Genomic DNA, 13802 nt, shown 5'->3' on the forward strand with positions numbered 1-13802 from the left:
TTCAAACTAGGGAAGGTTGGGGAAGGGAGAGTTGCAGAGACAGGGTGGTCAGCAGAATGGGATGGCGTACCCCAAGTAGGGATACATCCAGCAATTGCATGCAGCTAAGGAATTACCTACAGGAAAGGACTATGGGGGATCTCCTTATACTCCTCTTGGGAAATCATTGTGCTCAAAACTGCTCTGAAGTGCCTCGACTGCCTTTACCAAAATGCACACAGCAGGGGGAATAATAGGAAGAATTAGCTGTCCGTGTGCAGTCATGGGGCCATCATCTCGTTGCAGTTATGGACACATGGTGGGATAGCTCACGTGACTGGCATGCTGCTGTGTGTCCTTTAGCAAGGACAGACCAGGAAAGCAAGGTGGGAGAGTCACCTTTGCCGTGAAAGAGCAGCTAAATCGAGCTGTGCATGTGGATGGATGATGAATGAGTGAGGAGTTCATGGGTAAGGATTAACGGGCAGGCTAACATGGGTGATACTGTTGGGGGTGTTTGCTATGGGCTACCTGATCAGGAAGTCAGTGAGGTCTGCTACAGAGAGCTGGGAGTAGCCTCCAGGAACCATCCTGCTATCTGCTGGAAGAACAACAGAGCAGGTCACAAGCAATCCAGGAGGTTCCTGGAGAGCACTGGTGATAACTCCCTGACATGGGTGATGGAGGAGCAAAGGAGGAGAGGAGTGCTGGATTTTTTACTACATAATGAGGAAGGGCTGATGGGAATGTGAAGGTTCAGGGCAGCCTTGGCTTCAGTGACCATGAGATGGTGGAGTTGAGGGTCCTCTGAGAAGGAAACAGGGCAAAAAGTAGCAGCAAAACCCTGGACATCAGGAGAGCAAATTTTAGCCTCTTCAGAGACCTTTGCGGAAGATGGGACAGAGCCATAGAAGGAAGCGGAGTCCAAGTGAGTTGGTTGCTGGTGCTCAAATTCTGCCAGAAAATACAGGGCAAAGCTATGCAGTGATACCCACCCTCTTCCCTGCTCACCAGCATCGTGTACATCAACTTTCAGTTGGTCATCAACGGTTTGCTCGTAGAGGAACACACATGCACTATTTGCACGTTTCCTAACAGAGAGCACAAATACATCACAGGACAGGACCTGAAACCACAACCTTCACTCTCTCCAGAACATACTGCACTTTTTTTTTTTGAAGGTAGGTCTTGTCTGGAGCCACATGATGAAAAGAAGACATGGCAGAACATTGGCTGGTGACTGGCTGGTTTTGATTTTGCTTGAATAGAGATAGTTTGTGTTTGTAACTCAGTGCAAGAACTTGGCATGTAATTGCACACATTTTTTTTTTCTTTAATCTTGAAATCGCCTTTAGCAGCTTCATTGTTTTAATAGAGCTTGTCATAACCATCCTCCTTGTTCAGGTGGTTGCTAGCAGTCAAGCTTTAGAGTTTGTCTATGCATCAAAATAGCATTAAGTTCAGCTGTTTGGAGATAAGCAGTACTCATGGGCCAAATGTGGTGGCAGTGAGTAGAAGTGAGCCTTTCCTGAGTAAGGGTGGTCTAGGGAGCTGGAGCGTGGTGCGGCGGAGCTGTGAAGCCCACACAGTCATGTCTGCTGCCCGTGCTTTAGTTCAGAGAAGGCGATGGATGCGGTGGTGCTGCCATAGGCACGTGGCAGCTCTCCAAGCTGCAGTCTGTCAGCTTCCACTCATGCTCCACAACATCGCTTTGAGGAGTCGAGGTCCATGACAGTGACTGGTTTCTACTTGCAGCTGTTTTCACAGGCTTTTTAAAATTTTCTTGTTGAATATCCTAGTACCCTCCTAAGGCAGGGAGTTGAGAAAGGGGAACCAAAATCGGTCTGCTCTGCAGAACTCTGCTTGATGTCATTTACAGTTGCAAGCCCTTTATTAGAAATTATTCCTCTAAAAATCATGATCACTCTGTAGTTATGTTTTCTTACATTTCATCTTTTTTCTGTTGTTTCCTTTTCTTCTCTTTTCAGGGAAAGATCATGTTTGCAGATTTATTGGCTGTGGAAGGAATGAGAAGTTTAATTACGTGGTCATGCAGCTTCAGGTGAGTTGTGTGCTCCCTGCAAATAGAGGTGGCCTCCTGGGGAAGGATTTACAGTATGACAATAAGGTCAAGCTGTGGAGCAGAGACCTTGTTGTACATTGAAAGCAGGTACATGGTTCAGCCTAAAACTTAACCAACTAAGCCTACATGGTAGATCTTCAGAGCCCAAATGTGGTGGTACTGCCACAAAAGCAGCTGTCCTCTGCAGTATATAGTTCCAGGAGAAAAAAAAACGTGGTGAGAAACAGATGGGAATTTATGCCTGAGCCAAAAACATGTGGAAAAAAGGCCTTTAAGGAGATGGGGACTGTCTCTAGCTCGGAGGGGAATAGTTTCAAACTAAAGCCATTGCTTTGTGACACTGATGCCTTGGATGCTGGCCTGTTTCAGCACCTGATATAAAACTTGACAGGGCACTTGTCTCTATTTCTTTTTCTAGCTTGTGTGATCAGAGCTTTGCTGTTCAAAGCACTCTATGCAATATCAAGCTAACCTTCCTCTGAAGAACTTAGAGCAGGTGTCATGTTTCTTTATGTATAATCTGAGTGATAGAAGGAAAGCAAGAAGGAGGAAGTAGCAGGTAAAAGAAGGAAGCTGATAGTATAAACTGAAGGGTTATTTTTAATTAGTGAAGGAAATAAAACAGATGCTAGCAGACCCTGTGTCCCGTTTCTAACATTAAACTTCCATCTGGATGTCACAAGAGAGGAACAGGAAGGGGAGCTGAACGACTCAGTGCGTGTGTGAACTGGGAGTTTTCTAGGCATGTGGAAGAACAATTAAGAAGATGTAAAATTGCTCAGGGGAGAAGGAGGTTATGATGGTGGTGAGAGAGATGGGAAATGAATTCTACGCAGGGTGTTTAACACAGGATGTGGAGAAGTGGGAAAAATCCATTTTTTTCATTAATGCCTTGTGAAGGCTCGGACAGTTGCTTATTTTCCATAAAAATTAAGTGCTCAAGCATGGACTAAAACTCAAATTGACAATACTTTAAAACAAACCCCTAATTCTTTTAAGCTGTGGTGCTACTATGAAACATGGGTGTGTGAAACCAGTATATCTCTGAATTTGTGCACTTTTGGCATCACCAATTCTGATGCTGGGGACAGGAGAAGCTTCTGCTCTCTAGCTAAATCTGGCTGTAGCTGCAGCTTGAGTGTGAATAGGATTTTCAATAGAGCTAATTTGGAGCTAATTTGGAGCTTGTGGCAAGAGGATTTCTAACCCCTCACTTCTGTCCTTAACAAGCCTAATGAATATGATTGTATCTTGAAATAAATTTAGTTTTACACAGGATCCCTTACTTCCTAACAGGTTTTGGCAAAGTGACTGAGCTGCTAGAGTTGGCAATGCTGAAATTGTTTCATTCTTGGTTGTTTAAAGCATAGCTAGTTTTACACCACCATTCATCAGGCTAAAAAAATCCCCTTCTGTCTCCAAATAGGCAGCTTGTGTATCCCTTTGGCCACAGCACATTGCCCTTCTCCCTTTCTGTGCAGGAATTGTATTCAGTCACTGCAACTGGAACTTCCCCCCTGAGATGTTCAACTTGGAGCATCTGCTGTTTCTTTGCCAATGCGATAGGGCCTATTTGCAAACCACTGATTTTCTGCTAATTTTCCATCTTTCCCTGAGGCAGTAGTGGCCCATCATGACATTCCCATGCTTTTGGCTCTTTTGGGGGCTGGAGAACTGGTCCTTGAGACCGACTTCTAAACCTGCTAGGGGAAAACTGTGGCTTAATAAATAGCTATTTCAATGTATGGCTCTGAAAAAAAAAATCTGCCTTGCCTCTGTTGCTATCAGATAAGAAAATTGATGCCCAAGAAACAGTGAAAATAAAGATCTGCTATCAGTTCAGAGGTTCAGCTCTTAAGGCAGAAGTGACAAAATCTATCTGTCCATAATAAAATTGTCACGTATACAAAAAGTTTTATTAAAAAAAGAAGACCAGGTTACTTTTGTAGTGATTTTGTCATTCATACTAAGCAGTAAGTCTTGGCCAGTTGCTGTGCCTTGGCTCCAATCTGTATTACATGTGTGCCCTAGAGCAAACTGTCTGTCCAAATGCCTTTGTCACCAGCTGTGTTCATTGGGACCAGGATTAGATCCTGAAATTTAACTGGCCTTTAGTAAGTGTGGTTGGTCAAGGGACCCAGAGCCTTGAGGTGAAATGAGAACAAACCAACTTGAGCAACAGGTCAGCTGCTAAAAGACCAAGTTACACTTGGCCGCTTAATGGCTTTGGGGATCAGAAGTGGGTGGATGAATTGATTAACATTTCACTGGTTTGGACAGCAACCTTGTTTTTCTCATCAGATGTTTAGAATCTCTCCTGTATATGTTCTGTTGTGAACTTATTTTGAATACATGTGGATTTGTATTATAAGTGTGTACGTTTTTACAGAAGCAGAACGGATAGGTTCTGTAGTGTAGTGGTAACCAGCATATCCCTATAACTTGTATTTTGATGTGTGTTCTGTGAGCCTGGTTGCTTTGGTGAGCTGATGTTTGTTTTAGTTCTGTAGAAGAAGGGGGCACTCTGTCATAGAGGGAAGGACACTGTAAGGTCATTGTGAGGACGTTGTAAAACCCTCTTTTTCATTTACAAATCCAAAACTGCTGTGATAGTGTGCTAGCTCACAGCTTCTGGTCCTCTTAGTGTGCCTATTTCCTAAGTAACAGTCAGCTGCCATCCAAGGATATCAGCCTGGTATCTTCTTATGAGCATATGTATCATTTAAAAGTTAAAATGAAGTGTTGGGAATCTAGGTACAAGAACTAAATGAGACATAAGGCAAAGCACCTGTTTGATTAGCATTTTTACTTTAGCTGGGATGTGTCTTAGATCTTGCAACGGTGAAATACTGTGCTTTGGTGTGCCAGTTTAAATGTTGTATTGACTGTTTCAGGGCCGAAATCTTGCAGATCTCAGAAGAAGTCAGCCTCGGGGGACCTTCACGCTGAGCACGACGCTGCGGTTAGGCAAACAGATTCTGGAATCAATAGAAGCCATTCACTCTGTGGGATTCCTGCACCGTGACATCAAGCCTGTATGTTGTTTTGGAAGTTTTCCTTCTGGTTGTGTGTCTGTCTGTCTGTCCCTTGCTTGACTTAATAAAGCTATCCTGATGGCTTGAGCATGGGCAGACCACAGTGGACGCTTTTAGACCTGCTTTTTACTTCCTATTTTCTGTGGGTAGACAATAGTAATATAGTACTGTCATTCCTTTGCAAAGCAAACTAGGTTTCTTTGGCAGAGACCGCTCCATTGTGGTTTAGTAACTGTTAATCATACTTGTCCCACTCAAAATCACATGCTGAAGCAATTAACTTTGAATATTTGTCCGGATTCCAACACATTATTATTATAAAATGGGTTCAGAATGGATCTCTTGCTGTGTGCCCCATCACATAAATAAATGTGATTTCATGTATTCAATTTAACTGAATAATCTTGTCCATTTTTTTGAGCAATTGCCTCAAAACGGAGGGCAGTTTCCAGAGTATGTGCTGATGCCTGAGCAGCTGACCCTTTCCTTCTGCATATGCAGGTGTCTGGGAGCAGCTGCCTCTTGTGGTGTCAGCCTGCTAATTTCATGTGTATTGGGATCTCAGTCTTAGTGTGTCTCCCTGTTTTGGGGTGAAACATCATACAAACCTGCTAAGGATTCCCCAAAACCTCCCCTGTGCAAACTACAGGAGGGCTGTTGTACTGAATTCTGCCAGTAGAAACAAAAGCAGGACTTCAGGTTTGCTCTCCTGTCCTCATAGCCTTTGAAAAATGTAGCGCTGCACCCACAGTTTGGTCTGGGCCCCTTTCTGCAAATTAGTGACTAGTCATTAATGGGGCTGGGCTTAAAGCCTTCAGCAGCAGAGCGTCATGGTGCAGCACCCAGCTTTAAGATGGGCATTAAATGATGGCTGCTTCATTTGCTTATTGCCAGTTTATTCACTAAGAACGAAAGCGTTTCCAGGTGCCTCTGAATGTTCAGAGACATCCAGGGAATGCGCCACTGTGGGTGGAGGTTTTTAGTTAATTTTTTGGGGCTAGGGCAGGGTAATGCATGCTGAATCAGGAAGAGAAGCTGGGAAACATTTTGTCTGCGAGTAACTCCAGCCTGTTATGCAAGTGATGGAGATCTCGCTGCAGAGCTAGTGGTGTGAAATGTAACTCTTTCTCATAGCAGCTGAAATTTAGCTAAGCTAATGTGAATTTTAGTTATTTTGAGGCTCCACAGCCACTTCTCTGCATAGTGAACTTCTTAATATGGCAACAGTTCTTTCCGTGAGATGTATCTCAAAATTCCTTTCTCTGACTTGTTACCACCAGAGATGTGTGGTGCTGTATGGCAACATTTTGTATGCAAATCACCACTCTGCACAAGATGCTGTCATCCAATCGAGTGTTGACTTTTTCTATTTTTTTAATTTCTTTTGTCCAGTCCAATTTTGCCATGGGCCGCTTACCTTCAACGTACAGGAAATGCTACATGCTAGATTTTGGTCTGGCTCGTCAGTACACCAACACCACTGGTGAAGTCCGGCCAGTAAGTAAATCTCAAGTGATTTTTTTCCAGTTCCGCTCCTGATTGGGTCAATAAAAGGTCTGGTTATTTTGTTGACTTGGATTGTTATGCTTGGTTATTATACTGAATTGCATTTTTTGCAAGGTGAGAAGCAGGAGGTGACTTCAACCGAGTTGGGAATCGGAGAACAGATGCTTGTTCTTGTCTCGTAAGGTAGAGGTAGATAGATTTCCCCACCACCATCACAGGCCAACCATGTTTTCCACAGGCTTAGAGTTCTTGCAGAACACCTTTGCCAAGCAAGAGGACAAGCCTAGTGCTGCCTATGCAACATCTGTAGCCCTGGAGGACTGTCCTTCTTTGTTTCGCTGGGAGCACAATTTGGGGAGCTGGGCTGGTGCTTTCTTAGAGTTCTTTATCGAGGAGAGAAAAAAAAAGGGGGGGAGGGAGAGGAGCAAAAAATAAGACATTGAGCTATTCCATTTTCAGTTCACCATGTTATTTGGAGTCACCCATGAGGGTACAGTCGGCTTTGGATGTGGTAGGCTGTGCTGTATCCCAACAAGCTGCTGTCGGAGCACTCCTAGATTTATTTTGGAACACAGTGCAAGCACAGAGGGCTCTAATAATCTCTCATCTCTCTGCTTATCATCCTAGGCTTATACTTTTTGGCCTGCACATCTTTCTCACCTGCAAGATATTAGTTGCTCCAGATAGTGTTGATTGTAAGGGCTAAATTCAGAGACTCTCTGTAATGTAGGAAATGGTTGAAGAATGTGGGAGGGAAATAAAAGCAAGTGAATGCATTTTGCCTTGGGCAGATGAACACAGATGGGAGGGCTCTTTTTTCTCCCCCCCTTCTTTAAGTCTTTCCAGATGGCCCAAATGCAGCCTCTCCATTCCTTCCATTTTCTGTAGTCAGAACTCAGTCCTTTCATGGAATAAAACATTACTCCTGAAACTTGTTTTTCTGCTAAATATTTTGCTCACTCTTTCAATGAAGCAACTGTGTTTTATGCCTGTATTTCATGTCCCATCATTTGAATTATATTCTTTCTTTACAACTAAGACTTTTTTCCAGTTGTTTCTTCTTTTGAACTCTCTTTCATTTCTCCCAGTAATATAAAATGACTTCATTTTTAATTTGCTATCTATATAGAGAGTGTTCTCAGGCCCTGTTTGGGCGAGCAGCACTATATCACGTCTGGCCATTTTTAAGAGCAAAGGATTCAGCAGTGTCTCACGTGGGATGTGCAAACAAGTGACATGAAATTTAATCAGATGAAACAGTTAGTTGGTTTAGTTAAGTAGATCCAAGCAAGCGAAGATTAAAAGCTCTGGGGATTCAGCTCCCTGTGTGCATACAGAGTTAATGACAGAGGAGTGTGCTGATCTGGCAGTTCCTTTTGTGCCTTAAACCAAAGGTGTGGGAGAACCTACTCTGCCCCTTTGTAATAGGCTTGGCTTAGCCTGGTGCTTCCACTGTGAGAGGTTTTTGGTTTGGCCTTTGGTGTTCTTTGGACTGCCTCTTCAACTGAGTTTTAGGCTCCAAGTTCTTTCTAGGGCATCGAGCCAGCTCTGGGCAGGATGAGGTTGGGGATGTCTGAGATGGTGGTGACGATCTCAGCATGGAGGAGGTGAAGCACTGCCTGGCAAACAGCCTTCCCCAGCTACTCTGGAGCTGGGCCTGAACGCTCGCTTAGGAAAAAAGTTGCTTTTCAGATGTATTTAGCTAGTGTTATCTTATACATATCTTTCTAAATTACAAAATTAATCTTTTATTATACCAAAGAGAGACTATTTTAAACTGTGCTTAAGTGGATTTTTCATTCTCTTTCAGTTCCTTTATCTATGAGGAATAAAGTTCCTAGATTTATACCTGATCATGCTATGATCGTCCTTTTTTTCTGAGATTCAGCTCTGAGATATAATACAAAAAATTGTGGGATGGAAGAAGGTCTCTGCTTTTCTGGAAATGTGTGAATTTTCTGTCATGTTCATTTATTAACAGATTTTTTTGTTGTCATTTGAGTAGCTTTCCTGCATTTTTCTACAGTTTCAAGGGCATTGCATAGTTTATGAATAATATCATCAAAGGTATTTGGTTTTTTCACGCCCTCTGAAATTCATAATTTCAGTCTTGCTTGTCAGCTTTTCAGACATTGTTCGTGATACAAATGATAGACTTCGCCTTTACGATTATTTTAAACATTTTTGCCTTCCTCTTTTTTTTTGTTAGTTGTCTCTTGATTTTGGAAAATGGGCAAAGCAGCAATTCCATAAAGTAAAACACTAGAGAAGTATTGGCACTGATTTCTGTGCAATTTACAGATGCCAAATGCTATGGAAGTTCCGGATGTCAAGAGGCAAAGAACCCCTTGGTAAATGTAGGCTGGCATAGGCTGGCTCTAAGAAGGTCTTGATCTCATTTCTTAGAGCCTGACTGAAGCTTTGAAGGGCATTTCTGCTTTCCGTGATCTTTGAGCATTAATTTCTCTCTTCAGTTGTAACCACTCTGGCTTTTCAGCCCCTCTTTGAAGGGCTAGCACAGAACCTGCTACCTGGAGAGTGGGTGCCCTGCTGAGCTTCTGCTGAGTATTAACAAGCTATTTTGCTGCTAGGTTGTTATGGAAGGATGCTACCTGGAAGTTCAACTTGATGCTTCAGTATTTGTGATGTTATCAGCCATTTGGCACAGTAGAATCCAAATTCATTCTGTGTTTCTAGGAAAACAAAACTAGTATCCCTTACTAGGATGCCCTCTTAGAGGACCGTAGCTGCTCTCAACACTCTGATTACTTGGTATTTTTCGAGGGCTGTAGAAGTCTCTGACGGTTACTCAGCTGGACAGATAGAGCAGATGTCTCATTTCCCTTAGGGGCAAGTCTTCAGCATCACCAGCCTCTCTTGGTGCAGACATATGGTTTAGGCTTAGCTCGCTTTGAGACCTCCTCTGACAGGTCTTGTTCCTCTTTGCCTATTTCCAGAGCATCCTGGTCTGTATTTGCAGATATGACTGTGGAGTAGGAGCCTTCCTTTGGTTGCCAAAAGTCAAGTTTCCCTCCTCTTGGGAGTCCCCATCTGTTGCTCCTTTGAGAGTCCCCCCTTTGCATTTTGGGGATCAGAATCCCCTCTTTCAGTGGCTCTGTGAAAACCCTGCTATGTCTTGCTTGTCCTCCTTGATGCTGCATAATCTGCTCATCTCTTCCCACAGCTCTTGACTTGATGGCACAGGCTGTCACAGGTAGTCAGTATGCATTGGAAAGAGTAACACGGAGTCCATCTGCAGAGCAGAACTGCAGTCTAAAGAGCAGTAATATGACGGAGTGCCCCGGGGTAACGGTAAGGGCCAATGGTGGAAAAGATTGCCAAAAGCTGTTATAAAACAGAAAGGTGGCACTACAATTTAGCAGGTTGTATTCACTGTAGGTAAATGAAAGGTGATGCCCATGGAGACAGAAAGCTGGTTCTAATTTTGCATATATGGTGATGGCTTTTGAGCTGACAGATGCCATTGAGAAGTGAGACCTTAACATTATGAAATAGTTTCATGAAAACGTTGGTGTGATACTCAGCAGCATTCAAGACGATCAAATATTGGAAGTCATCAGGAAAGGAACACAAAACAGATCAGTGTCGTGATATCTGATGAGATGGAGATGAGGGTGGAGATGGCTTTTCACATAGAGTACCTGAAGGAAAGCCTGAGACTTGGGGACTAACCTGAGGTCGAATTGAGTGTCTGTTAGCCTTGTTTTTACAAAAAGCTTTTCTCTTAGTGTTGGTCGTAGTGTGATGGTGGCAGCACTGGCAGCACAGTCCATCTCTGCCAGTCCCCTCAATTCAAATTAGGACAGCGGGCTTTACAGTGCTTTACTTTTTAGCCCCTCTCCTTTGAGATTTTTGAAGTTGCCCTCACTTTGTGGTTGCCTGTGGAAAAATAGAGAAATGGTACAGATAAAAACTGCTTAGAAACACAGACAAGTTAAAAGAAATCTGGTGGTGTTCTCCATAGGATTGTTCTTCCTGCAGAAAGCTTATGCCCCATATTTGCCTCGTTGGAGAAGAAAATGGCAAACTTTGTCTTGCTGTGCCAGGGGAAGCGATTATTTCCTTCCCTTAATACTTGCACTGCTTCCTGCAAGACCACTGCCTTCCCCCACAGATGAAAATGTGTGTTTTGGGGTGGGTCAGAAGAATTTCTATCACAAAACTGATATTTTGGGATGCAGAGAGCTTTGTGAGGATCTAACTGTTATTGCCTCTAGATGTAGCCTTCTGTCATCATTCAGAGAGGGGCATGGGGCAGTTTTATTCCTGTCGGTGTCCTGGTTATCCTGCCCACCTCTGCCATCCAGCAGTGTGTTTGTAGGCATTCTGCATCGCTGTGTATTGTAGGACAGCGAGCTAACTACTGGAGAGTGGGTTGGAAAGCTGTATTTTTAAATTCTTGGCAGTGTCTGGTACAGAGGGAGCGCAAGAAAAAACTTCCCTCTTGCAGCTGTTTTCCTAGGGAAGAGCCGGATGAGCAGAACATGTTTGATGGGGAGAAGTAGGGTCTGGCTGGACACTTTGAACCAGGAGGGGAAGAGAAGAGATGCACGTTGTTATACGGATAACACAGTGAACAACGTGCAATGGAGATGTTTTCTTCTGACACAAGAAGGTCTTTTGTGCTTGCGTGGGTCAGCTTTTGGGTGCTTAACTCTTTGGTCCTTGCAGAAGTTGCCGAGTTTGTCACTAATGCGAGTTCCAGAGAGCGCTTCCTCTGCATGTAACGCTTCGCCTATGGAAATGCATTCCCCGTGCTTCCCAGGATACTATTTGGAAGAGGCTCAAATTCCAGCAAGCTGCTCCGTTATTTATTTGTAACGAGAGGCGAGGTTTCGCTTTGCCAGGAGTGTCGGCCCCGCGCGGTGCTGCTCGGCAAGCGCCGCTTTTAGCTTCGTCAGCTGCCGCCCGTGGGTCGCGTCTCCCTCTCGCTGCACTGCGGTAGTTTGCAGGGCTTTGCTGGGGATCCTGTGTTTGTGCAGGAATCCTGGGCCGTTCCGTGGGCAGAAAGGAGCCTAGGGAGGACAGAGCGCAGCCCGTGTCGGCGACGCAGCAGAGGCTGCAGAAATGTGTCAGCTAACAGAGAAATGCTTTTATTTTCCGCATGTCTATGCACAGCGTTAAAAATAAACTTTACTGCAGTGGGCAATGTGCCAGAGCGAAAGAGTACCTGCATTAATAAAAATACTCTGTTTTTTTATACATATTTTCTACTAAGTAGTTTTTCCCCTCTGGGAAATGAGCTATGAGAGAAGAAGAAGTATATGAACACCTGCATCCTAAGACCCCCAATTCTTCGAACTTGGAAGCCCAGTTGCTTTTTTGCATTGCACTTGAAACGTGTGTGTAATGTTACTGATAAGATTAATGTTTTTACAACAGAATAAACAGGAGGAGCAAACTAGGACTTGAGAAGAGAGCTGACATTCTACTTTAAAACATTACAACTACACAAAATCAGTGCAGCTAAAATGAAATGTATGGAAAGCAGCTAGCTGATGAATATATTAGCAAGTAGGGACCTTTGCATCGGATGTATATTGGGTTATATTGTCCTGATTTCAATGAAGTACTATTTGATAGCATGAATGAGGGAAAAGCAAATTCTTTTATGGGAAAGCATGTAGATGCCACCATACAGATGAGCTGACGTGTAGCAAAATAAATAAGGTTCAGCTGAGTTTAAGGCAGTCAGCTGTGCAGGTTTGGGCATGCAGGAAACAGCCGTTTATGGGATGGTCTGTGCAAGGTGGCAGCTCTGAAGATGCCCCAGGAGTTAAGGCAGAAAACAAGACAAATGTATGTTCCCTGTGTGAGCTGGTAGTAGCTATCTCAGAAGAGCAACATTTTCACCACATGCATTAACAGCAACATGTAGAAAAACGCAGAGAAGTCGCTCGTAAGACTACTACAGAGGGAAGGAAGATCCAGGCTAAAATCCCCTGAAGAAATTGAGTGCCAAGCTCCCATTTTCCATTTCAGAGCTCCTATATTGCCAAGCGGCAGCAGGGATAGGCTGCGTCTCACTGTGTCATTCCTTCTGGTTAAAGCTGTTCAACACGAAGCTCTGATTATGTTTCCTGCTGGGCTGCACAGAGATGAACAGAATTATTCCTGTCTGGTGGAGAGGGAACAGGGGCTTCAACGCCTGGGCAAGTCACTATTGACTTGATGTGGACGTCAAATCCCTCTCCACCAGGCAAGTGCCCTTGCTGACAGCTTGCAGAGTAATTGTCACCCATTTTCTCTCTTTAGCTAATAAATATTCAGATATCAGTGCAAAATGGATCCTTTTCAGATGGCTTTGCTTAAAGTTTCATCCCTGGGATGTCTCTGACTTTGGAAAGATTAGTACAGGACTGTCAAGTAATCTTCTCAAAACTGAACAGAGTTGTAAAATGTGCAGGTATCTTAGAGCTTGCACGTTTTGAGGTTAGAGGGATATTGAAATTCAGATGAGAACTGGGTTGATTTGCTTGGGGTTGCTTGATTTCTGCTGGATTAGCTATCTCTGAGCCAAGGTCTTTCTTCAGGTTAGCAAATTATTAAGGGCCAGGATGTGTTTGTGAGGAGCGAATCCACTCACTCTGTTTTTAATCAGTTTGGCTTTTGAGGCTGAGCTGGGGAGGTTTAGGTGACAGGTATTTTTCCCAAACCATGACAGAACTAGAGGACCGGCCTGCAGTTGGCCCGTGCCTGTTGCAGCTCTGGGGTTTTATTTTTGTGGCTCGCGGTAGGAGCGAGCGATGGGGAAGCTGGGCTCTAGAGGGACCCCTCTCACCGCTTTCCAGAGAATTCACAAAGCACCGAGGCCTCCTCAGGCTCTGCATCTAACTAGAACCAAATACAGCACGGGCAGCAACCACCCCAGGCCAAGGAGATGCACCGGGCAAGGACAGCAACAAAATAAGAGGCTCAAGCGTCAGGAGGGGTGTAATATTGAATTGTGTCTTTTGGTTGTTTTTTATTAATTTCTTTTTTGTTTTGTTTGTTTGTTTTCATTTTGTTATTTTTTATCATGTTTTTCTTTGGGTTTCTCTCTGTTTTACAGTTCTTTTGGGCTCTTTTGAGGCTGTGTTTGATGCGTTGACTTCCCATCCGCTGCTCGTAACCATCTCTGCTATGAGTTGTGAGTGAGCCATCATCATGCTTCTGGGTTTTCATTTTGTTTTGTGCTT

General features: G+C 43.8%; 1 protein-coding gene across 3 annotated transcripts in view; it reads left to right on the forward strand.

The window, feature by feature from the left end:
• TTBK1 (tau tubulin kinase 1) overlaps window positions 1-13802 on the forward strand; it is a 66907-nt gene that overhangs the window by 18236 nt on the left and 34869 nt on the right. For 2 of the 3 annotated variants that reach the window (XM_010217440.2, XM_088531251.1), the window contains exons 4-6: window positions 1968-2041; window positions 4957-5097; window positions 6490-6594. In XM_010217440.2, the coding sequence (XP_010215742.2) occupies window positions 1968-2041; window positions 4957-5097; window positions 6490-6594 (320 nt within the window). Of the gene's footprint in view, window positions 1-1967; window positions 2042-4956; window positions 5098-6489; window positions 6595-13617; window positions 13754-13802 lie in introns of those variants that run through there. The other variant, XM_088531252.1, reaches the window with a different exon arrangement.

The sequence above is a fragment of the Tinamus guttatus genome, unplaced genomic scaffold (genome assembly GCF_059628265.1).
Source record: "Tinamus guttatus ecotype Peru unplaced genomic scaffold, ASM5962826v1 Tinamus_guttatus_pri_ptg000403l, whole genome shotgun sequence".
NCBI classification, from domain to species: Eukaryota; Metazoa; Chordata; class Aves; order Tinamiformes; family Tinamidae; genus Tinamus; species Tinamus guttatus.